The 22584-nt window shown below is 37.5% G+C and overlaps 1 protein-coding gene and 1 long non-coding RNA gene across 2 annotated transcripts; both read left to right on the top strand.

Annotated features, from left to right (window-relative positions):
• Positions 1-6278: 6278 nt before the first annotated feature.
• On the top strand, positions 6279-15556 carry LOC149842036 (uncharacterized). Its single transcript, XR_016431029.1, has 4 exons — positions 6279-6320; positions 6815-7106; positions 7222-7642; positions 15280-15556. It is a non-coding gene; the product is annotated as an uncharacterized LOC149842036 (long non-coding RNA).
• Positions 15557-18999: 3443 nt separating this feature from the next.
• LOC149842035 (glycerol kinase-like) lies at positions 19000-21917 on the top strand. The gene is made up of 4 exons (XM_089998854.1): positions 19000-19335; positions 19734-19955; positions 20111-21101; positions 21595-21917. The coding sequence occupies exons 1-4, from the start codon at positions 19172-19174 to the stop codon at positions 21838-21840; spliced, it is 1623 nt and encodes a 540-aa protein (XP_089854980.1). The 5' UTR covers positions 19000-19171; the 3' UTR covers positions 21841-21917.
• The last annotated feature ends 667 nt before the right edge of the window (positions 21918-22584 follow it).

The following is a 22584-nucleotide window of genomic DNA, read 5'->3' as shown; positions in this document are numbered from 1 at the left end:
GAGCTTTGAGAATGAGAAATAGCTTGATGAAGAATAACGTGTACCTTTCTAGTTTTTTGGAGTCGAATTAGAGATTGGAGATGGTGAAGATCTAAAAAAGCAATAAAAATCCCTTAGTCAGGTGGAGGGCTTTCTTATCCTTGTGGAACATCTACTTACGTCTTCATGAGAAGGTGTGGGTGAGCTTGGTTCAGTTTGAGAGAAAAGTTGAACAGGATTTTCATAGATGTTTTCAGTTTGAAGCAACACAATGCATGACGTTTCAAGAATATTGTTATCATGGCAAAGTTGCAATGGGTTGTAGCTAGTTTCATCATCACACCTTATGGGCATAGGCAGCACAAGTCCATTAGGAGTCACTTTTGTAGAAGAAAAAAAATATTTCTTCGTAGAAATTCATATTATGACTAGTAAAAATCTATTGTGACTCTAAATCAAAAAGTTTATAAGCCTTTTGTCCCATGGGGTAACCAATAAATATGCATCTTTTTGCTCTCGTATCGAACTTAGTTTTATGTTGATCTATGTTAGTGGCATAACATATACACTCAAAAACCTAAAGATGACTAAAGGTGGGTTTTTTTCAAATAGCCTTTCAAAAGGTGTTTGACCCTTAAGACGTAGTGTTGGAGTGTGATTAATAAGATAGGTTGCAATTATGACATATTCACCCCAAAATTGAATAGGAAGGTTGGCTTGAAATCGAAAGGCTCTGGCAACTTTCAATAAATGCATGTGTTTTCGTTCAACTACACTGTTTTGTTATGGAGTAGCAACACAACTGTGTTGATGGATAACACCATAGTCATTTAGAAGGTTTTGTATTTCATGCGAGAAAAACTCGAAGCCATTATCAAACCTTATATTCTTAAAACGACTATCAAACTGATTTGAAACCATATTAATTTTTTTTTAATAAGGCTCAAGGTGTCAGGTACTTATATCGGAAAAGAAAAACCCATGTGGCTTGAGTAAAATCATCAACGATGCTTAAAAAATGATATGCCGCTTTAAGAGAAGCTTGAGAATAAGGATCCCATATATCACAAGAAATAATTTCAAAAGCACATGAAGACATAATATCACTTAAAGTAAAAATCAGTCGTGTTTGTTTGGCATGATGACAAGAATCACAATGATACAAATTGTTAAAATCTAACTGAAACTGCAAACCATAAGTTTTTATTAATTTCATTCTAGAAATCGATGGATGTCCAAGCCTTCTATGCCATAAGTCATAGCTTGACAAAACCTAAGCATTGGCTGAAAAAAATGGTGGTCGTGGCTGTAGAAAACAAAGCCTTTCTTTTTCTTCACCCCTCCCAATCATCATTTTTGACCTAAGGTCTTGGGTAGTACAAGAGTTCAACTAACCGAAAGCAAATTCATCTTAAAAGAAAGGATGAATAGAACATCATGTAATTCAAAAGAATCAATGCCAATAGATTCATAATGGGTAACAAGTATAGATTTCTCATTAGGTAATTTAACAGGCTTTGAACTATCATATGAAATAAGATTATAAAACAAATGTTGATCGACATACATGTGTTGACTAGCTTTTGAATCTATAATCCAAGAATGAATCGAGGAAATTATATATAGGGTCGATTATACTTGCACAGTTTACATTGGAGGTTTGAGATGAGGGGTTCGGACAATTTTTCACAAGCTTTTGGTATTCCTCTATGGTGAATACGAGAACCACATGCCGTTATAACTGTCTCCACTTGTTGAACTGACTTTATTAGAGTTTACATTGGCATCAGCTCCCGGTTTGAAGTTGAGATTATATTTTGAAACATTGGATGTTGCTGTCATGAGACTTGCTGCGAGACCTTCATTTTCTTTTTTACAGTTGATAACATAATCACTGCTGCAGAGACAACTACTCTAGTACCATGTGAAGTTGAAGACTTGAAAAATATCTCTAGTATTTCATTAACCACATGATACAAATAGAGAACAAAAAAAAAATATTACAATTGAATGGGTGCTGTTATCATTTGTTACAACATAAAACCGATAAGGATGTAATGATATCGTTAGTGATAACAGATCGTTCACGATATCCCCTCAAATGATGACATCATTAATGATATCACGATATGATAGGGATTAATTTGATATCTTAATGATCTTTAGGATGAGTTGGTGATATCCTCAAATGGTGCTTTTAGGATAAACGCTAAGAGAAACTACCCTGCATTTGCTGTGGTTCTGCCATTATTTTCAAGTTCTATATATTCGGGTCCTCGGGGCAGCTTGGGGACCTTTCCATTTATGATTCGTCCGTTGTGGGGGATCTTCTTCTTCACCCGAGGCTGCCGGCCAAAGGCAGTCACTGATACTATGTGTGGAGATGTTGGTTGTTGGTTTGGCGTGAAAGGAATGTAAGGACTTAATTTGGATATGATGTTGTTCATATGGTGGCTATAAGGTGCCCCAATTATGGATCTTGATTGGATTTAGTCCTCTCTTTGCTAGGTTCTTATGAATTCTTTTGTGAAGCTGGGGTCGATGACTTTGTTTGCGGCTCTTATAGCTTTTAATAAAAAATTAAGTTTTATTTCTCCTTTAAAAAAACAGATGAGTTCATTTATGGGGAAATAAATTAGTCAATTAGCACAAAAAAAATCATGATTTATTTTCATTAATTTTGCCAACTTTAAAGATCTCCTAGTGAAAATCGCAGGATTGAATTGGTCAAATTGACCTACTCGTACTTGTTTTCTCTACATAAATGAAAGAGAATGCATGATATTAGGCTGTGGGGAGGGATCCACAACATGTGGGTACATCCAAATACTCACATATTGGATATGTGACTATTTGGATATGTGGGTACATCTAGGTTTTTGGATATGTGGGTACATCCAAAGACTCACAAAGGACCATAAAATTGAGTAGCAGAATGCAAATCGGGTACAATTCTAACTCGAATCCAAACAAGATACGACCATGTTGTTTTGGCCCGGGTTCGGAATCGGGTAAACAAATATATATATTCACTCTCAAGTCAGAATCAGGTCTAACCCAAACCGCTCCATCTTTTCTACATGAAAAATAAAAGTGTCCTATCCATTTTCAATGGATCAAGTACCTTGCAATAACCGGATCCGGATCGTATCCGTAACCTTAACCGGACTCGCATTTCAAAAGACGGATCTGGCGTCCAATGGAACATGATCCGATCCATATTCGACGCCCGTTTGTATGGGTGAAGTGAACGAATGAAATTGCACGCGGGGCCCGCACGCCATCGACGTGGCCTTAGCCATATTTGGAGGGTCCAGCACACTGCTCGACAGTCGTGACGTGGACGCTGGCAACGGCTTTCCCGCCCTCCCAGAAATACCCAAAAACGCTTCTCCTCCTGGCGGTGGTGGTTGTGGCGGAGGGGAGAAAGAGAGAGGGAGATTGTGAGGTAAAAGACGGGGTCAGCGTGCTGCAGGGCCGGCGGGTCAGGAGGCACGGAGGGGTGTGGGGAAGGGCCGAGCGTGGCGGCGCCCCCTCCCTTTGGCCTCGGCTGTCCCCTCCACCACGCCCCTCCTCCGATCCCTCTCTCCTCCTCCCCTGCCGATCGTCTCCCCTCGCCGCTCCCCCCACTTTCCTCCTCTCCTCCTGTAGGTTCAGGTACATCTCTCTCTCTCTCTCTCTCTCTCTCTCTCTCTCTCTCTCTCGAAAGTGAAGGAAACCCAAGAATTCTTGTTTTCTCTTGAGATCACAAGAAGCGTCTGCATGTGTTGCATTTGGATGGCTGTTTTCAGAACTTGAAGACGGGGTGTTAGATGCTACCCTCTACATGATGAGGTGCGCCTACAGGTGCAGGAGATGCACCAAAATTTTGGTATTTCATGGTTTTGGCAGCACTAGCAATTCGAGGGTTCAGATTCGAAGTAAAATGGGTGAAATTTCCCTGTTTTTTTGCATGATAAAAATTTGGATTACTTTTGTTGTATTGTTGGTGGTCTTGTTCCTACTCTAAAAGCAAAGAGGAATGCTCAATGAAGAAACATAATTACTGCCCATCTTTCGCTGTGGTCCTCTGCCTGTAAATTGCAGAGGTATACCATCTGGGTTAAGCTTGGGGTATACCATTCGTTACATTGATTTCTCGTCTCCACGTAAATCTGTTCCATTCTGTAGTATAGTCAGAAATGTGAATGCTTGAATAATAAATATGTGGATTTGTGTTATGTAAGAATGCCCGCCTTCTCGTTTAAGAACAAGCATCGATGAAGGTACTAAGTGGGTACACTTCTATTCATTCTCTGGAGTTATTTGTACAAGGGATCCCATCTTACAGGGTTGAGGGATAGAAGTAGATCAAGTGCATTGTGCTTATACAGAAAATCATGTGCATGATCGAGTCTCAAGTGAAATAATTGGAAATCAGCAAGGAAGTCTTGGAGGGAATTGCATGCAGAAAGCATTTGGATTGATAGTTTGGCACCCTAAACCTTGGCCAGGATGGTGATTGGTGACCTGATAGGTAGATCAAGAAAATTGACCACTCGGATGGTTCATGTGAGTTCATCACTCTGTATGCTACTTGGAGAAACCATTTCATGATGAAGAAAGATGTAAGATATGGAAAGGAAATGCAGCTACTTGCAGAAAATCATTATATGATGAAGAAAGATGTAAGATATAGAAAGGGAATACAGATATTTGGAGAAATGCATTACACGATTGGTGTACTGAAAGGCAGTGGAGATGTCTCAAGCATGCTATACAACTCTGGAATTATCAAGAATTGGGACATGAGCGGAAAAAAATTATGATTTGGCCAAGGAAACAAAGGAAGTGAATCTGAACTGAATCATAAAAATTGTTGAGACACATCCCTGGGGGACAAAATATGGAAAAGCCACTTGCAATTATTTCTGCTTGTTATTCTCATGATAAACATTGATGGAAAAACTTTGCCTCAAAAGCTCTTTAGAGGAACCCATTTGATTTCACTATGCTAATCTTTTATTTGGTATAACAATTTTGTAGCGCTTATGCATTCCTTCTCTTCCTTACTTTCATAGCACATGAAGGAATGCTTTTCTTGAATTATAGTTATAAAAAACAAGGGTTAGATTATCAAAAAGTTAATATTTTAACTTGGAAATACATAGGCCTACTTGGTGAATATTGCTTGTCCTTTTTTTCTCTGATATATTGGTCTCTCTTTAGTTATTTGATTTTTTTTTCATCGGAAAATTGCTTTGTTTTGGATTAGATATTTTGTTCGTTATAAAATGTAAAACTTAGCCTGAAAAGTTGGTATCATGAACTAATGAAAGCAACAGTTTCATTTTGAAAATATATTTATTCCTGGTGTTGATCCAGACCTACAGTTTCCATTTATCTTCAATTTGAGCCATGTGATTTACAAGTTTTGATTTGTGCTAGAAGATTACAAAGAAGTACAATAATTTTGTTATTTAAAGTGGGCCCATTATATTGACTTGTGAATTATCTTGTATATTTTGGGTTGCACATGCATATTCATTTTCTATACCATTACATGACTGCAATTTTGAACAAACCTGGTCAAACACTTCAATAATAATATCACTGTTGAATTTGTCATTTGTGTTGACAATTATATCACTGTAGTTGGAAAGACATCAAACATCAAAATATTATCAACCAGAAGCTGTCCTGAATGGTCTCATATTTATTTGGTTATCTATTCATGTTTCTGTTTTATTGTTGTTCAATGTTTTTTATGTTATTTCTTTGGAAGTGAGTACAACGTGGAAAATGTGAGATATGCTATCATGTTAGTTTCATGTAACCTGTTGTAAGAATAGGTTAATAGGGTTGCTAATGTAAGATGAGTCTTCCTAGTTCTACCTTTTTTTGATATTTACACAGAGAAACTGACCCTAGGATCAGAGACCTAGCCATGCTGGCTCTGCCTGCCGTACTTACAGTCACTGTCCTGGCAGCGTAAAACTCCGTGGGCTTACCCCTTGCCCCCGGGTAGTCGCCACGCTTCGGCTTGTGCAAGGGGTGACACCCATGGGATTTGAACCTATACCACCTGCCTAGCGGCCTAGGTCCCATCTCACTACACCAATTTCAAGATCATAATTCTTTGTATGATATCATTTTGGCTGTCAAGTCTTTGCTTATCTATCTTAATGTTATGATTTATGTACTTCTTCTTTACTTTTTGACTCCAATAAACTCGACATGATCATTAACTGACTGAGAAGATTATATCAAAATTATATCAAATCATAATAAACTGACTGTGTGTACGGAAAACTGTAGATTTATTGCTGAGCTCATTGAGAATGGACGTGCCATCACAAGAGGTTTGTTTCTTTGCTGGTTTTTTCCTTCCCCATGAATATCTTCAATGCCCTGGAAACATCTTTAATACTTTTGCAGACAATTTTAAAAATAAATGTGCAAAATCTTGTGATATTTTAGATTATCACCAAATACAAATTATCACAATATGATTGCAATATTACCATGTGATTTTCTGAATATTTTTTTATGAAAATGAAGTAAAAAGGTTATACATTAATTTATTTTTTAAAATTTTAAATAGAATTAGCTAATATATATATATATATATATATGTGTGTGTGTGTGTGTGTGTGTGTGTGTGTGTGTGTGTGTGTGTGTGTGTGTGTTTTCAAATTGTCTTTTCTCCCACAAACCCCAAGTTATCACCTTGCTTAGAAATTCTTGGAAACAATATCTTTAAGATATGCTTGCATAATCCATTTATTGTACTAGGAAATTGCTAGGGCCTAGGGCCTAGGGCCTTTTTATGTTAATATGCTGTTTTTATATGCAGAGATTCATAACATTTTCGTCATCAGTCAGACCTCTTCCTTCTATCAAAAGGCAGATTAGCAATCATATAATGCTTCCAAATTGTTATCATTCACATTATCATCAAAGAGACAACTATCCAATCTTCACAAGGCTTTCACATCATGATCATGGCTGGTGGTTATCAAGCCGAGTGTCGGACAGTAGTTATGGTATAAATTCACTGCACAAGAGTACTGCTCCCTTGCTTGATGATAGGCTTTCTCTAATGCATACCAGAAACAACTCCATCCCGACGTCTGCATTTCATCAAGGTATTCTTTATTTGGGATTTAACCTTTTTTGTTATTTATAAATTTTTACCTTGTGGAAGGTTTTTCTACTTATTGTTGTGGTTGAACCCTTTTCATACTTACAAATTTTGTACAGTGGATAAGCATGGATTTTCTTATAGACCTGAAAGAATCAAGGCTACCAACTTCGTAATTGATCCACCTCCATCCAGCATGGCGAGGAGCACATGTGGGTTATGCCAGAAGCTTCTAATGAGCAAGTCATCACTTGGCCGGGAGTTGCTGACCTCTAGTGATGTTTCTGTTGTAGCTATTTTAGTTTGTGGTCATCTCTTTCATTCAGACTGTTTAGAGGAGAAAACCTCTGAAGCATATAAGCTGGATCCTCTCTGTCCGTTATGCTGCTTGAAGAAAGCTGATGATATGTAATGGTTTGACTACCAAGATAAAATGTGATTATCCTGCACGGATAATGGAGTCTGCTTAGAGAAGAAGGAAGAAAATAATGAAGCGCTTGACAGGCTATGACAATCAATTGTGTCCTCAAATTTAATATGGTAATTTATATAGCATGTAGTTGAAGTCGTGATTTTATTTGGACATTTACTTTTTCTTTTTGTCAATATACATTAGTGTTATTATTTTTGTATTGTATTAGTGAAACTATATTTTTTGGATTTATTTGCCTTTAGTGCCCACTGCACAGATGATTAGGTATTTTTCTTTTTGCTTTGAGAGTAAGTTCCTGCTACTTTCATGTATGCATAACAAAGTAATAGGATGAAAAATCTTGTAGAGGTCCTGAGACATACATAACACTCTTACAAGAAGCTCTACCGTTCCATCTTTAGCATATATTTTAATTTTAATTTGTGAATGTATATCCCTTACTACCAAATGAAGCTCCTGCTCGAAGTGGTTACCTCCTTTCTCTATCACAGAGCTCAGCTCCCATGCATGTGCTGAAAGGAAAGACATGGAATTTCATCCTCTCCCTACACACAGCTCTTCAGCATTGTCTTCATCAGGACCTAATTCTCAATTTTATCCTTATAAAGCGAAAAAAAAACATTACTACCTTGTAATGCACTTATATAATGGAGTCAAGCTTGAAGAAAAATCATGCCAAAAAAGTGTTCTGGACAATCGACAAGAGAGCACATAGATTAAGAAGACAGAGACACGAGTGAATGAGAAAAATATCTGTGAGAATTTAAAGAAGGCATGCATGAATTGTAACTTGTATCTTACTCAATCTCTTGGTCATGCAAAATATTGCATAAACAGGGTCCTGCACAGGATGAGCTGGAAGCTGCAAAATGCTTTTCATGTGCATAAATGTCATGAGGGAATGTGATGTGTCCATGTCTCACTACATGTAATCCTCATTAAATAATTTAAATCTACAAAAATTAAGGAAGTAATAGGAAAACAAATGGAAAGTTAAACAAGATATATGCTAGGAAAATAATGCAAATTATGAAGAGTTGTATGAAATTGGCAATGAAAATTGGTTTATTTAGTCTAATCACCTTACATTGGTCTTGAATGTTGCTTTTCTATTTATAGTTTACCTTAAATGTTGTGAGTAAAGGGAATAACCAGAGCAATAATCTGCTGTTTGATTCATAAAGTGCACGTTTCAGCTTCAGATGGTATGTTGAATAAAATTTGTATGTAAAAAAGTTGGATCTGACCACTTGTACATACATGGTTTAAATGAACAAATTTTTGTACTTGATGTTCAAGAACAATCTTTGAGGGAATACTTTACTAGGTGAAACTTAAAAATGGAAACTATGTGATTTCTTTGATATCACTCTTCTCTGGGAGTCTGGTGAGTTGATCTGTCCTGGAGTTATAGACATGCGGTATATGTTTCCAACAGTTAGAAGTAACTTTCTCATGCTTTCTTTGCACACACTAGTGACGTCAAAATTTTCTAAGATTCTACATTTCAATCTAAAATATTTAGCGCATTGTCTTCCATTTTTCCCCAGGGCCCTTTTGGTTCTAAACTGTTAGAGATTATTGGAAGCCTAGTGGATTCCATATTTCCCAAGCCTCACTTTTGGAGACTCAAGATAATTGGAGAGTAGCAAAATCTCAATCCTCCTTATTTCTGAATTACTGTTACATGCATGATGTTTGGAATTTCCTAAGTGACCTCTTTTTTGACCATTTGATTCAAAACCGAGGATCATTTTTCGGAAACTCAAGATAATTGGAGAGAGATGTGGAGATCAGCAAAATCTCCATCCTCCTTATTTCTGAATTTCTGTTGGATGCATGGTGTTTGGAGTTTCCTAAGTGTGTCACCTCTTTTTTTTCCATTTGATTCAAAACCGCGGATCATTTTGGGTACATCTTTCCAGATATAAATGGTTCATTAAGAAAGTCATTTAATTCTTTATCTTTGGCTAGGCATTCTTTATGAGGATGAAAAGAACAATATTGTGGTCACTTGTATCAGTCATGTAAAATTGATGAAATGCCAATTCTTTTTCTTAGGAATATTAATTACAAAATTTAGAAATTCCTAACAATTTAAGAAAACATAGGTTAATTCATCATCTTTTGGCGTTTTTATCATTCCAAAAGTTTGGGGTTTTAAAATCCAAGAATGCTGTGAGTTTACAACACGGTTACTTTGGCTGTAAATATATGATGTATAATTGCCATATTTCATGAATACAAACTTGCTTTTTCTCTCTCAAAAATACAACACGGTTAGTTTCATAATATTTTCACAATTATCATAAAACTATTACAATAATGTCAAATGTGCCAAGATCATGAGTTCCTTTCTGGATTTTGGGGTTCCTAACTTTACAATATACCAATTTAATATATAAGAAATTCAAGATCTTGCTGGGTTACGTGATTGTGACAAATATCTCGACTAGACTGTACTCTTTTGGAGATGATTGATGAGGTGACATCTCTCTCTGTATAAATAAATAAATAACAAATAAATGTATATATAAGGTCAAATAGATTGTCTAATCAAGGATAGGAAGGTCTATTGGAGCTAATAACATTCCAGGCTAGGATTTGGAGGCTGGCCCTTTTGTTGCAGCCAAGCTCCCTTCAAAACCAAACAACCCCCAAAAAATATCTTCTTAACAGGACTCTAACCGGACTCCCTAGCTCCTCTAGAAGGATCTCAAATGGGAGCAACCTCTCCACTCAAGCTTTGTGAGGAAAATAGGTCAGAAGTTCCTTATCATCAGTCAATAGTTAATAGCTTCTTTAGTAACTCCCTAGCTCCTCCAAAAGGATCTCAAAAGGGAGCAACATCTGCACTTGAGCTTTGTGAGAAAAAAGAGGTTAGAAGATCCTTATTGTTAGTCAATAGTTATAGCTTCTCCAGTAACTCCTATTTACCTTGCTAACTCCTTTCCATTTGGATCTAACATCCCCCTCAGGCCAGCTCAGCAATACTTGGTAATGAAGAAGTTAGTAGTTAGAGATCCATAAGAAGTTCCAAAGAACAGTCACTTAAACAAACTTTGATCTATCAGGTTGCAAAGAGCCTTTTCCAAGCGATACACAAACACACATGGAAAGGAGTGGGTGTGCATGCCCATTTTCCACCATCTTTTTTTGAAATCTGGCCATACAGTTGTGCTCTAAATGGCTGATTTAGTGGGAATCAACTTTTGGATCTTTTGTTTCTGACATGTAAACAAGGCTTTTGAAGGTTTGAACAACCCATAAGTCCATAACTTTATAACTTTCAAGACTTAAAAGATCGTGTTTTTCATTGAAAAAATATGGTGGAAGGGTTGAATGGTGGTTCCTAGCAAATGACCACAGAGACACATCCATGTGGTCAGATTGCCAGAAAGCTATGGCTTTCATCAGTACACTTAGGGTATCCACACCTAAACTGTGTGCACCCACATAGAACCTACTTAAAAGTACTTTTTTATTGATAAAAAAGGTATTATTTTTTTTTTGTTATAGGAAAAGGACAAGATATCACTAACGCACTGAATATAGAAACACTTACCTTGACTTCATATGACCTGTCTCCTGCTATAGAACAGTCTTGGTTGTGAGAATCAAGGTTTTTTCTTGAAGAAAGTAGTAAAAGAACTATACACCAGAAAGAACGACTATGCCTCTAGCAATAACACTCAGGTGCACCTCCTATGAATTGGAAAAAAAGATCCACGTGCCTAATGCACTCTTTAAAAACATAGAAAATATCCTGCTTGTACTATGGATGTATTTGTGTATATATGATTTTGTGTATCATCTTGACCATACTCTTCCACATGGATCACCAATATACCCTCAGGATTGCCAGCTACAACTAGGTTGGCAATGGTTTTATTCAGGTAGGATTGAAGTTAACTTATTTGTGTTGTGCTTTATGGTGGGGTTTAGAAAGCTAGATCCATGGCAAATGTTAGTTGGGTTCAGGACAAAAATCTGGTTCAGATTGGGTCGAGCCAATTAGACTGTGTTATTATGCCAGTAGGTATGAAAATCTCTTATTTAGAAGAATAAATGAATAAATAACTTTCCTAATTTGTGAATATATTAACAGTCAGTTGGCATTCTATTATCTTATAATTCTATGATAATAACTTGATATATAACATTGTTTCTTCCTTTTCATAAAGATTTTATACATTGTTTCTTATATAGTATATAAAATTGTAGTCTTGTAGATGTACTTAGACAACTATGCATGTTCATATCGGGTATCAGGTCACATTATGTTGGGTACAGTTTTGTTGGGAGTACCTAAATCTGCATCTCACCCGAAACATACTGGGGATATTTATTTCAAACCCATACCTGACCTTATATCAAATTGGGTCGGGTCGGGTCAAGTCAAACCACTGGGTCATGGAAGAGTCAAAACATTTTTTCCAATGCTCGATACTTAAAAATGGAGGTTTCCTTCCAGGCTGGCACCAATCCCCTTTGCTTCTAACCATGTGGGTAGGGATGTAAATGGGTCAGACTTGGTTTGCGTCTCAGCATTACTGAGTCCAATGTACTTGGATCTATCCTAATTAGGTTTGGATTCAGATTTGGAGTTGGATGGAAAAGGGTAATGCCCAATCTGGATCCAATTATTTAATCAAATATGTTTTATATGTAATCAGGTCAGATTATCCATTGGATTCAGGTGGGATACAAAGCTGCACAATGAATTTGAATCTGATTTTTAATTGGATAGCACATGCTTTGCCAAACCCAACTAATCGGATTTGGTCGGAAACCCTAACCTATTCCATTGGCATCCTTATTTGTGGAAGGTTTTCACACAAATCTTATATAAGTGCCAAATCCAAGTGGCCTGGGATGAGAACTCAAAAGGCCAGAGTTTAAGGCTACCATTTGTAACCGTTTCTTGTTTGCTTTATTTTGTGTCTCTTGGTCACTTAGTGTTTATCTATGTAGAATAATGACAGGGTGCTCTTGGAGCACATACTTGTTATTTTAAACCGTTTGATTATTTAGATTAAATGATTTAATGGGATTAGAAATGACTGATTAAAAGGAAGATAAGGTGGTAGTTTTCTAGAATTGCTTTTCCTTTTACCCTTTTTACTGTGGATTTATTGAATTTTGATGTGGTTTCCTAAATTTAAGTTTATTCCTAAAGTGATGCTGGTAAACAAACTTTTGAGACATTGGTTTTCCAGAACCATTAGATCCATATTGCTAGTTTGTTGTATGGGTTATTTATAAAGAGGGTTCAAATATCTTTCTCTGTTCCCTATCCTCACAAATGTGTATCTATACGTGTAGTTAACTGGCTATGCATATGTATGGTCTTTTAAGATTAGATAATACAGTAACAGTACTTGTGACAGATCCATTATTTTCCATTTATTATGCATTACCTCCCTGGATTAACATGCTAAAGTGAAATTGGAAGTTAAACTTTACGTTTGCTGATGCTGAAGAACAAAATAATATCTTTGGGCCTTTTCAGCTGCTCCTTTCCACTTCTTCTAAGGTGCTTCAAATGCTGCTTCTTTATCATCAATTGGTTATTAATGACATGAATCATGGTGTGTGTTGAGAAATGTAATACATGTATCACTATCCTGTGTGCTACCCCTCTCTCTTGTACATTTTATTATTTTATAAGGGTATTCTTGAACTGTTTCATTCTTTGTTTTTAAGTCAACAATTTTTGTCAGTGAGTAGGGGAGTTGGCTCCCATATATTTTTGTAACTCTCTCTTGTTTAGAATCAATGAAATTTTCTTGTACCTCTCATCTTCCTCTTTGAGCCCTTCTTGCTTTGATGGTGAGCCTGTCGACTGTCCTAAGAACCATAGGATGCTGCTTGTTGGGAAGTGGTTTGTATGTGTTGACACATGCATGCAGCTGAAAGTGATGATTTTATGTGCTTGTTTGCTAACCAATTCTGCCAATCCAAGACTGCAAACTGAAATGCTAAACAGCCTGAAAGGTTGGTTCCTCAGGGCATGATCAAACCACCTAAAGAGTATTTCATCTCAAAATACTTTTACCACAAATCTAGATGCAGGTTAAAATTAATTCTTAAAAGAGGAATATGTAACTTGTGATAGTGTCATTAAGAAGTTTTGGTCACATACTTTGATTAACTTTTTAGATTTGGCCATTGGTTAGTATGCAAATAAGTCTGTTGACCACAATTGATGTTGTCAGTGCACAAGTTAATTAACAAACTTCTGCTATGGCCAATCCAGTTCAATTGTTTTAGGGTTTAGGGTTAGTGTTGTCTGTACTATGTAGTAATTCTAGAGACCAGGAAGTGATTTGAGACTGGAAGATTCTTTCACTCCAATTTGTGCTAAACTATTCTAAAGGAATGTGGAAAAAACATTTCAGCACTAAAACAATATTTTTTACTCAAGTTTGGTTTAGGCGTTTTATCAACTTATCTCCTCAGGAAACACCAAAAGGAAGAAAGACAGGAAAAAGGAGAAATAATGAGAAAAGTAAATAGAAACAATAAAAAAGGGAAAAAGAGAAAGGGTGAAGAGAGAATATAAGAGATGAATAAAGATTGGAAATTGTCAAAAATCGTACGATACACCCAGTGTCGGCTGGCCTCTTTGAAATTTGAGGCCACCGCCTAGGACCTCCAATGAAATATGGCACATGCTGAGGGCCTCCAATGAAATATGGCACATGCTGAAGCCCTCATGCTGAGGGCCTCCAATAAAAAAAATATGGAGAAATATGGGCCTCCAATGATTTATGCCTAGGGCCTCAACTTCTCTTGAGCCGCCCCTGGATACACCCAATTTTGCTTTATTCTTGGCAATAGCGATGATATTGTCCCAAGTCAGTTAGCATATTGCCACAGATGCATCATGGTTATGTCTTTCGTATATATAACTATTAATTCAATATATTAAAACCAATTATTTATGACAATATTGTGTGGTGGTGACAAGTTTTGTAAGTTTGTAACCTCAGCTGAATCTCAAACTGGTGACTGTATTATCTAGTCTTGAGTATTTATTTAACCGATCCACTTATGTGGTCTTCTTTTCTATTAAGGAAGAAAATCCCTCAACAGAAGGCCCTAAATTGTGATTATTCTAAAGAGCATGTTATTGATTGTCTCCAAATAGCTGCTAGTGCACATATACAGAACATTAACTTGCTTTACTTCCCGGGAAATTGATATTCTTGATGCAACATGTGACTGTTCGAGCACTCTCATGAAATGTGTTTCTAGGAGCTCTTTCGGTGATTTGTTTGAGAGATTCTTTAGATTGATTCAATTTTCTTGTACAAGCAGCCATGTTATTGTGTTATCCTGATTGTTCAAATTAGATTGCTTCCAATTTTTCTATTTTCATTCATGAATTCAAGAGACTGATATAAGCTGTTCATTTATGCTTTCTTCTTGGTTGGAATGTACTCTAAACTAATTTTATCTTCTCTATGCTTTTGGACAAATTAGTTTTTGTTGCAATTTTCTACTATCGTTCTTGAACTATAATTATAGACATCAATACACACGCAGACCATGCATTGATAAAACACTAATTACCGTAACAGTTATGGATATGGTGATGTTATGTGATGCATTCGTCACCTGATGCTTCTCAAATTTTTACTTATAGATATGTGATGTAAATCCTTTATCGCTTTCTTAAGGTTCCTCTCCGAATAATTCCTATGACAACAAGATTTGTTGTTTATTGTGTTCCCTGCAGGTCATCATCAATTCCATTGGGGCTTTGTATATACGTTTTCAGTTGCCAGTTCATTTCACACTATTGATGTACAGTGTTTGTACAGAAAGAACAGCGCCAAATTCAGAGAGCTGAAGTGTTAACAATGTCGATTTCTTTTTCTTTTTTTTGTGTCGTTGCAGCCCCATTATATTTCACATTGCATTACTGTAAACTATGTAAACTATAAACCTTGTTTGTATGTTTAGACATAATTTACTTACTGGGGTTAGACCATGCAAGCAAACTGTCTCCTCCAGTCTAATAATAAAATAGCTCGCCTGTTTTCTGTCTGGATGCTAGTATTTGAGTGTTTTTTTTTTCAGTGTTAGCATTGCATGCAGCGCCACTGACAGCCATCCAACTTGCCAGCGGAATGGAAAAAAACAAGGATTCATCCTAATCCACTCCGTTTGGACTGGGGATGAAGGACATAAAATGGAGAATGGATCGGAGATGAAGGTGAAAATCAAAACCCATTCAGGGATGAACTTACTCTTGCCCCTGCCCCGCTTCACCCCTGTTCCTGATACTGGTTAATGAAATTATTAATATACCCTTATATATTATAAAATCTTTATCTATATATATATATATATATATAACCCTAAACCCTTCATCTCCTTATTTTCTTCTTAATCCTTTTAAAATAGGAATAAAGTTGTTTTGAGATGGAAATGGAAATTCTGAGACAGGGATGGAGGGCAAAATTTTGAGTTGGAGCAGGGGTGAAGACCTTGTCCCCCGTCCACTGCCATCTTTAGGCTTGGTCTCTATCTAGAAAAATGTCAAGATGGGTGGCTGTCAGCCGTGGCATCAACTCTGCATAAAAAAAATAGCCTCTTTTTTGTATAACTGAAGAAAAACCACCTCGCTCGTTAAGTTCATTGGCATAAAACGCCTTCTCCCTTGCCCACCAGGGATTTCAAACAGCTTTGGCGTCACGGCAAAGGACACGTGCATGGGTTTCGAACTTAACATTTGCCAACTTGGTGGCATTCACAAGTGGCTCCTACCAGATGAGCAGAGTGCTCGCGAGCCCGAATTAAGTATTTTCCAATATTATAACAGATGAAAAATCAGTAGCACTGCAATTTCTGTCTTTCTCCGCTGTACTTGGGACTTGAAACTTTTGGAATTAGAGATTTAGAAAGCTTTTTGGTCATATTTTAATCTATCTTAAGCATGCATTATGAACGGCTGAATATGTTGTAGCTTTCATTCAAAATGCCAATGAATTAATGCAACTACAGGAACTATATGTTCGGCCATAAAGAGCTTATTCAAACTCATACAAAAATATGAATAATAGGTACTGGCCTTGGCTCCACCTGTATGAGCTGGTTAAGTAATAATACTTTACATCATATAATATATAGAGAACATATGATCGAACTATTTGGTTTGCAGGTTTAGTGGTTAAATCGTATTTCTTTTTTTTTTTTTTGACAGGCAAGCTGGGGTGAGGTAGACCCCTACCAGTTATACAATGATACCATTGGGATTCAAACTTGCATCGTCCCAAGACAAGGTGACGTGCACTAGCTGCTCCTACCAGACAAGCGGAGCCCCTGTTGGTGGCTAAATCTTGTTACTTCTAGCTCTGAAACAATGCATTTTTTTGCAATCCTAATTCTTCCAAAAAACATATTTCTTCCGTAAACAAGCCAGCTTGAACTCGGCTTGGCTTGCTGCAAGAATGAGCAAAGCTTGAACACCTTAAGCTCTGCTCCTTTGGCTTCTTTACCAGACCTACAAGGCCTAAGTGAAATGGGAAACCATGTCCTGGGGGAAAGAGAGAGCACTTATAAGAGTTTTACCCTTTGGATGCAGCCTCAAGTCTATGGCCAGCGTGACACACCTCAGCCTGTAATAAGACTTCCAAACTAGAGCTTTGATTTCCCCAAACTCCCAAAAAGAAAAATCAAGGTTCGCTTTATGTATACAATTGCCTTGGACATGAGTACAGCACAGTAATGTGTAAAGTATTTCCAAGCCCAGGCTCTGTTAGTTTCTCATCCCTAAGGCCTTCCGGCAAAGGATGCATACTGTGGGTATCGAACTCTCGACTTCTTTCAACTTGAAAGTCTTAACCGACCCACCTAGCCAGGTGTGTGGAGCCCTTGTGGGCTTTTCCTTTTTGTGAGTTGATTTGGGCTAATATGGTGTTTTGAGAGGCTGAAAATCTTGTCAAACTTTGCTCCTACTCGTGGATCCATCATCCATTCTCAGAGAAAAAAGTAGAATGGAATTCTTGGGTGGTGCTTGGTTAATCCTGTTTCTTGAACACTAATTTAAGAGATATAATTCTCTCCATTGAATGGGTTTTCAGTTTCACAAGGCAACCACCGAGTCTAAAGGGGGAATCTTGGCTAAAGAAAGCAACAAAAGCTTAAGCAGGTGGAAGAGTTAAATAGACTTTCCTTAGTAATGCATGTTGCTTCTGCCATTATATTCTTAATTATTCTTATAAGATGATGAAGATTTCGTCGTGCCTGATTAAAAAAGAAAGCTGCTATTTGCGATTCAAAAAAATGTATTATTTGTGATTAAATGGCCTTAAAGATCCACTTATATTTCTACTTAATTGGATTCCAATCCCCAACTTATGAGGGGAGCTGTTCAATGCTCATGAAAGACCATTTTGCACTTTTTTGGGTCCCACCCATCTAGAAATTTGGGATTGACCTCCACGCCAGTAAAGTGAAAATCTAAATATAAGTATATAACAGCTTTGTTCGATTCAATTGCAGATAATCCGGAAATTGTAAACGACGCCAGAAAACCTTGCTCTTATCTCAAAAAAACTAAAATTTAATAGGGGCGTTGAGTTAGACACCTATGACCAACCAACGATGGACACGTGTTTCGACATATTAGGAATTTGGTGAGGTAGTTGGCAGGCCTAGTTGCTTGGAAGAAATATCATAAGTTTGGGATTATCAATATAGTTTCTAACATTTATATCATTGTTAATAATGATAATAATAAAATAGGGAATAAAATACACATTTATGAGAAAACCCCAAACTTTTGCCACTCTTAAGCAAATATCTCCATTTCTCTACCACCATTATATTAATCCTGGGTTATTGTTGTTTATAAAGTTAAAATTGCCATTTACCCCTATGGCTATGTATTTACAATTTTTTCTTAGGTAGGGTGCAAATTTATTTTCCTACCTTTAAGACATTTAGTATATTTTCGTTCATTATTGTTGAGTCTCCAATCAAAGTTGAAGCTCTTATTTTCGATCATTTTCATTGTCTGAGGTGAAAAAAATCAGGAGTTAAAAGGCCCAAACTGAAATGCTGTTTGGCTATTTTTGTATGGATAAATAAGTCATTTTTGCCATATCTCTAATGAGGGTTAACCCATAAGATTATTTGCTTAAATCAGGCTCAAAATTTGGAGAATATTTGAAAATTGAGGTACTTTGCTGGATACATTAATTAGGACCAAAAGTTAGTTGGACATTTGAAATCACCCAAAGCACTTCTCAAAAAAAAAAAACACCCAGAGCAATAATGAGAAACAAAACCAATGGTCAATTGTGAATGTGGGAAGGTTCCTACTGCATCCTATGATTCCTATCCCATTCCAAGATCAATAAATTTTAATTATTTTTTTTAGATAGACGGCAGAATTTCTACCAAATGGGAAACCAGAAAAGCATAAGAGACCAAAGAAAAAGTGTTCCATAAGTCGAGCGTTGAAATTTAAGAGGGTGGTCTTTAATATAATTTATCCGCTGCCAAATATGTTCCAAGAAGGAACACTGCCTGGATCTTTATAGCAGCATAGGTTCTCCCCCTCCTTCTCTTCCAATCAGCAAGGAGAGAGAAACACTTGTTTCACCGAGTGCCAAGATACGATGGCTGAAGAGAGAAGAGAAGAAGAAGAAGAAGAAGAAGAAGAGGTATTCATTGGTTCCATCGATCAAGGGACGACAAGCACGAGGTTCTTCATATACGGTCGCCATGGGAAGCCCATCGCTTCTCACCAAGTGGAATTCACTCAGATTTATCCCGAAGCAGGGTAGGTTGATGATTCATCCCCATCTTTCTTTCCTCTTTTTGGGCTCTTGTTGCCCTCTTAATACCGTTGCTTCTTGTATCAGGGACTAATTGTTAAGAGTTGCAGTGTTTCAAATGTTTTTAGGGGTGAATTCACTCTTACCCACAAAAGGATGGGTGCTATTTCTTGTAGTGATTTTGTCATTTCATGGGTCTGGATGATGAGATTCTCTTAATCTCTTTGTGGGTACCCTCGAAACAGACTTTTTATGAATATAAATTGTTTATTTGAGGATCCCTATATTATTTCGAAGGTTGATGGTGTAATCTTCTTGTTTTCTCGATGGGTGTTTGATCAATTTCTTTTTGATGATTCATTTTTTGTTTTGTTTTTTTGTTTTTTCTTCAATCGATTAAAAGATGGGTGGAGCATGATCCCTTGGAGATACTTGAAAGTGTAAGGGTTTGTATGGAGAAAGCAGTAGACAAGGCTACCGCAGATGGGTACAATGTTGATAAGGGGCTCAAAGTCATTGGCTTGACTAATCAAAGAGAAACTACTGTTGTTTGGAGTAGGTCATCTGGATTGCCTCTTTATAACGCAATCGTCTGGATGGATGTTAGGACGAGCTCAATTTGCAGGTCTCTCTCTCTCTCTCTCTCTCTCTCTCTCTCTCTCTCTCTCTCTCTCTCTCTCTCTCTCTCTCTCTCTCTCTCTCTCTCTCTCTCTCTCTCTCTCTCTCTCTCTCTCCAGTGCTCTGTTTTGTATTAATTATCTTTTGTTTAATGTCTGGCAGAAGGTTAGAAGAGCAATTGCCAGGGGGAAGGACCCACTTTGTGGAAACAGCTGGTTTGCCCATAAGTACTTACTTTAGTTCTGTTAAGCTGTTGTGGATGCTCGAATCTGTTGACGAAGTAAAAACTGCAGTGAAAACAGGGGATGCTCTGTTTGGTACCATTGATTCTTGGTTAATTTGGAATCTAACTGGTGGTTGTGAAGGTGAAGATAGGCATCAGAATAAAGTTCATGGCGTCCATGTTACTGACTGTTCTAATGCTTCGAGAACCCTTTTGATGGACCTCAAAACCTTAGATTGGCACCTCCCTACCCTTGAGATCCTCGGCATTCCTCGAGAGATCTTGCCGCGTATTATCAGCAATGCTGAGGTGATTGGAGAAATTGCTAATGGTTGGCCAATCTCTGGTGTGCCAATCGCCGGTTGCCTGGGTGATCAGCATGCTGCCATGCTGGGACAAGCATGTAGGAAAGGGGAGGCTAAGAGCACCTATGGCACAGGTGCTTTCATTCTTTTGAACACCGGTGAGGATATTGTGCCATCTTCACATGGGCTGCTTAGTACTGTAGCCTTCAAGTTGGGGCCTAATTCTCCAACAAATTATGCACTGGAGGGGTCAATTGCTATTGCTGGTGCGGCAGTTCAGTGGCTGAGAGACAGCCTTGGAATCATTGGGACTGCTGCTGACATCGAGCTGTTGGCGGACTCGGTTGAGAACACGGGTGGTGTATACTTTGTTCCTGCATTCAATGGCTTGTTTGCACCATGGTGGCGTGACGATGCGCGTGGTGTGTGTATAGGAATAACGAGATTTACCACCAAAGCACATATAGCACGCGCAGTGCTTGAGAGCATGTGTTTTCAGGTGAAGGATGTGCTCAATTCGATGCACAAGGATGCAGGGGAAGGGGAAGCAAAAAACGAGAAGGGTGAGTTTTTGCTGAGGGTTGATGGCGGAGCTACTGTAAATAATCTACTCATGCAGATTCAGGTAACTTTTCTGTGGATTACTTGCTTCTTCTGAAATTCTGGATATAAATGTTCATGTTGCATTTGAAGGCTGCTAAAACTTGGGACTTGCATCTGTCTGCCTGTTTATTCGGAGCCTAACTTTACCAAATATGAGCTCTAGTCTTTGAAATAGATAAGATCAATGCTTAAATTAATGCACGAATTTCACGACTTATTAATTAATTATCCACATTTGAGGGTCTGAAGTTATGTACAGTCACCTGTCTGTTTGGATCCAATTTCTGAAGTCATTGCATTATACTTTCTGGTAAAACTTGTGCAGACAATGTAGCTAATTGCAATGAATGCCATCCATTTTTCTGTTCTTCTGTAATTACTTTTAGAGTGAAACGTTCATCTCAACTGCATAGGTTGATATAAATTCCACTAGATTTGCAGTTTATCTAATTTAATTGGCTTTAGGATGTTGAGCTAACACTTTGATAAACATCATCATGCTTGAGTGTACGCAGGCAGATTTACTGGGGAGTCCAGTGGTGAGGCCAGCAGACATAGAGACTACCGCACTCGGGGCAGCTTATGCAGCTGGATTATCAGTGGGAGTTTGGACGGAAGATGACATATTTTCTGGTGTTGACAAGAGGGAAAACCCTGCAATTTTTTACCCTCTCTTGGAGGAGGAGCACAGAAGAAAGCGGTTTGATTCATGGTGCAAGGCTGTGTCAAGAGCATTCGGCCTGGCCGACCTTTCATTCTAAGTGAATTCTATTTGGCTTCAGTTCTTGTGATTCCAAGATAGTCTTACAAATAAAAACTTTATATTTAGCCTTTGGTTCATGGTGACTATGCTCTCTCTCTCTCTCTCTCTCTCTCTCTCTCTCTCTCTCTCTCTCTCTCTCTCTCTCTCTCCAATTTTGGATGATATGTGGCAGCACCTATGACGCCATATACCTAGGACAAAGACTTTTCATCTCTAAGGTTTATATAATAGTATTGGATTACCCCATTTGCTCAACTAGATCTATTAGTCCAACGAAAGCAAACAAAGAATTCAGAATAATAAGGGTCATGACACCATATAACTTGTATGAAGACGGTTCGTCTCTGAGGCTGGAGCCCTTCCCTCCTCCGTTTGGTCAGCTACATCAATTAGTCCGAAGAAAGACAACTGGAAATTAAAATAGAAAGAAAATCTAGGAAACTCAGTTGATCCCTGTGACAAAACTAGAATCAAAATACATGCATGTTTTTGCACCCACACACTCGCACGCATGCACGCATAACCCATGATCCTAGAAGCAACCTACAAATGGTGGAACTAGAATAGTAGAATGGTCATTGCAGGTACAAATATGAGATATCATTATATACTTTTGTTAGAATGGAATTAGTGTATATGGTATGCGCATTATAATCTATATTATTAGATAAATTATGATCACCTTTTAAATGATGAATTTCCTTATCAAACTACTCGATGAAATGCATATCAAGTATTACTA

Source organism: Nuphar pumila, chromosome 3, assembly GCF_984573655.1.
Source record: "Nuphar pumila chromosome 3, dmNupPumi1.hap1.1, whole genome shotgun sequence".
Classification (NCBI taxonomy): domain Eukaryota; kingdom Viridiplantae; phylum Streptophyta; class Magnoliopsida; order Nymphaeales; family Nymphaeaceae; genus Nuphar; species Nuphar pumila.
The sequence above is the reverse complement of the archived record's forward strand: the minus strand, read 5'-3'. Positions and strand labels throughout refer to the sequence as shown.

What these genes read in the sequence shown, in the direction of transcription:
- LOC149842035 (XM_089998854.1), top strand. Translation starts at nt 19,172, where the DNA reads ATGGCTGAAGAGAGAAGAGAAGAAGAAGAAGAAGAAGAAGAAGAGGTA. An exon ending in CAGATTTATCCCGAAGCAGG is followed by an intron (nt 19,336 to 19,733) that starts GTAGGTTGATGA and finishes ATCGATTAAAAG; the next exon opens with ATGGGTGGAGCATGATCCCT. An exon ending in AGGACGAGCTCAATTTGCAG is followed by an intron (nt 19,956 to 20,110) that starts GTCTCTCTCTCT and finishes AATGTCTGGCAG; the next exon opens with AAGGTTAGAAGAGCAATTGC.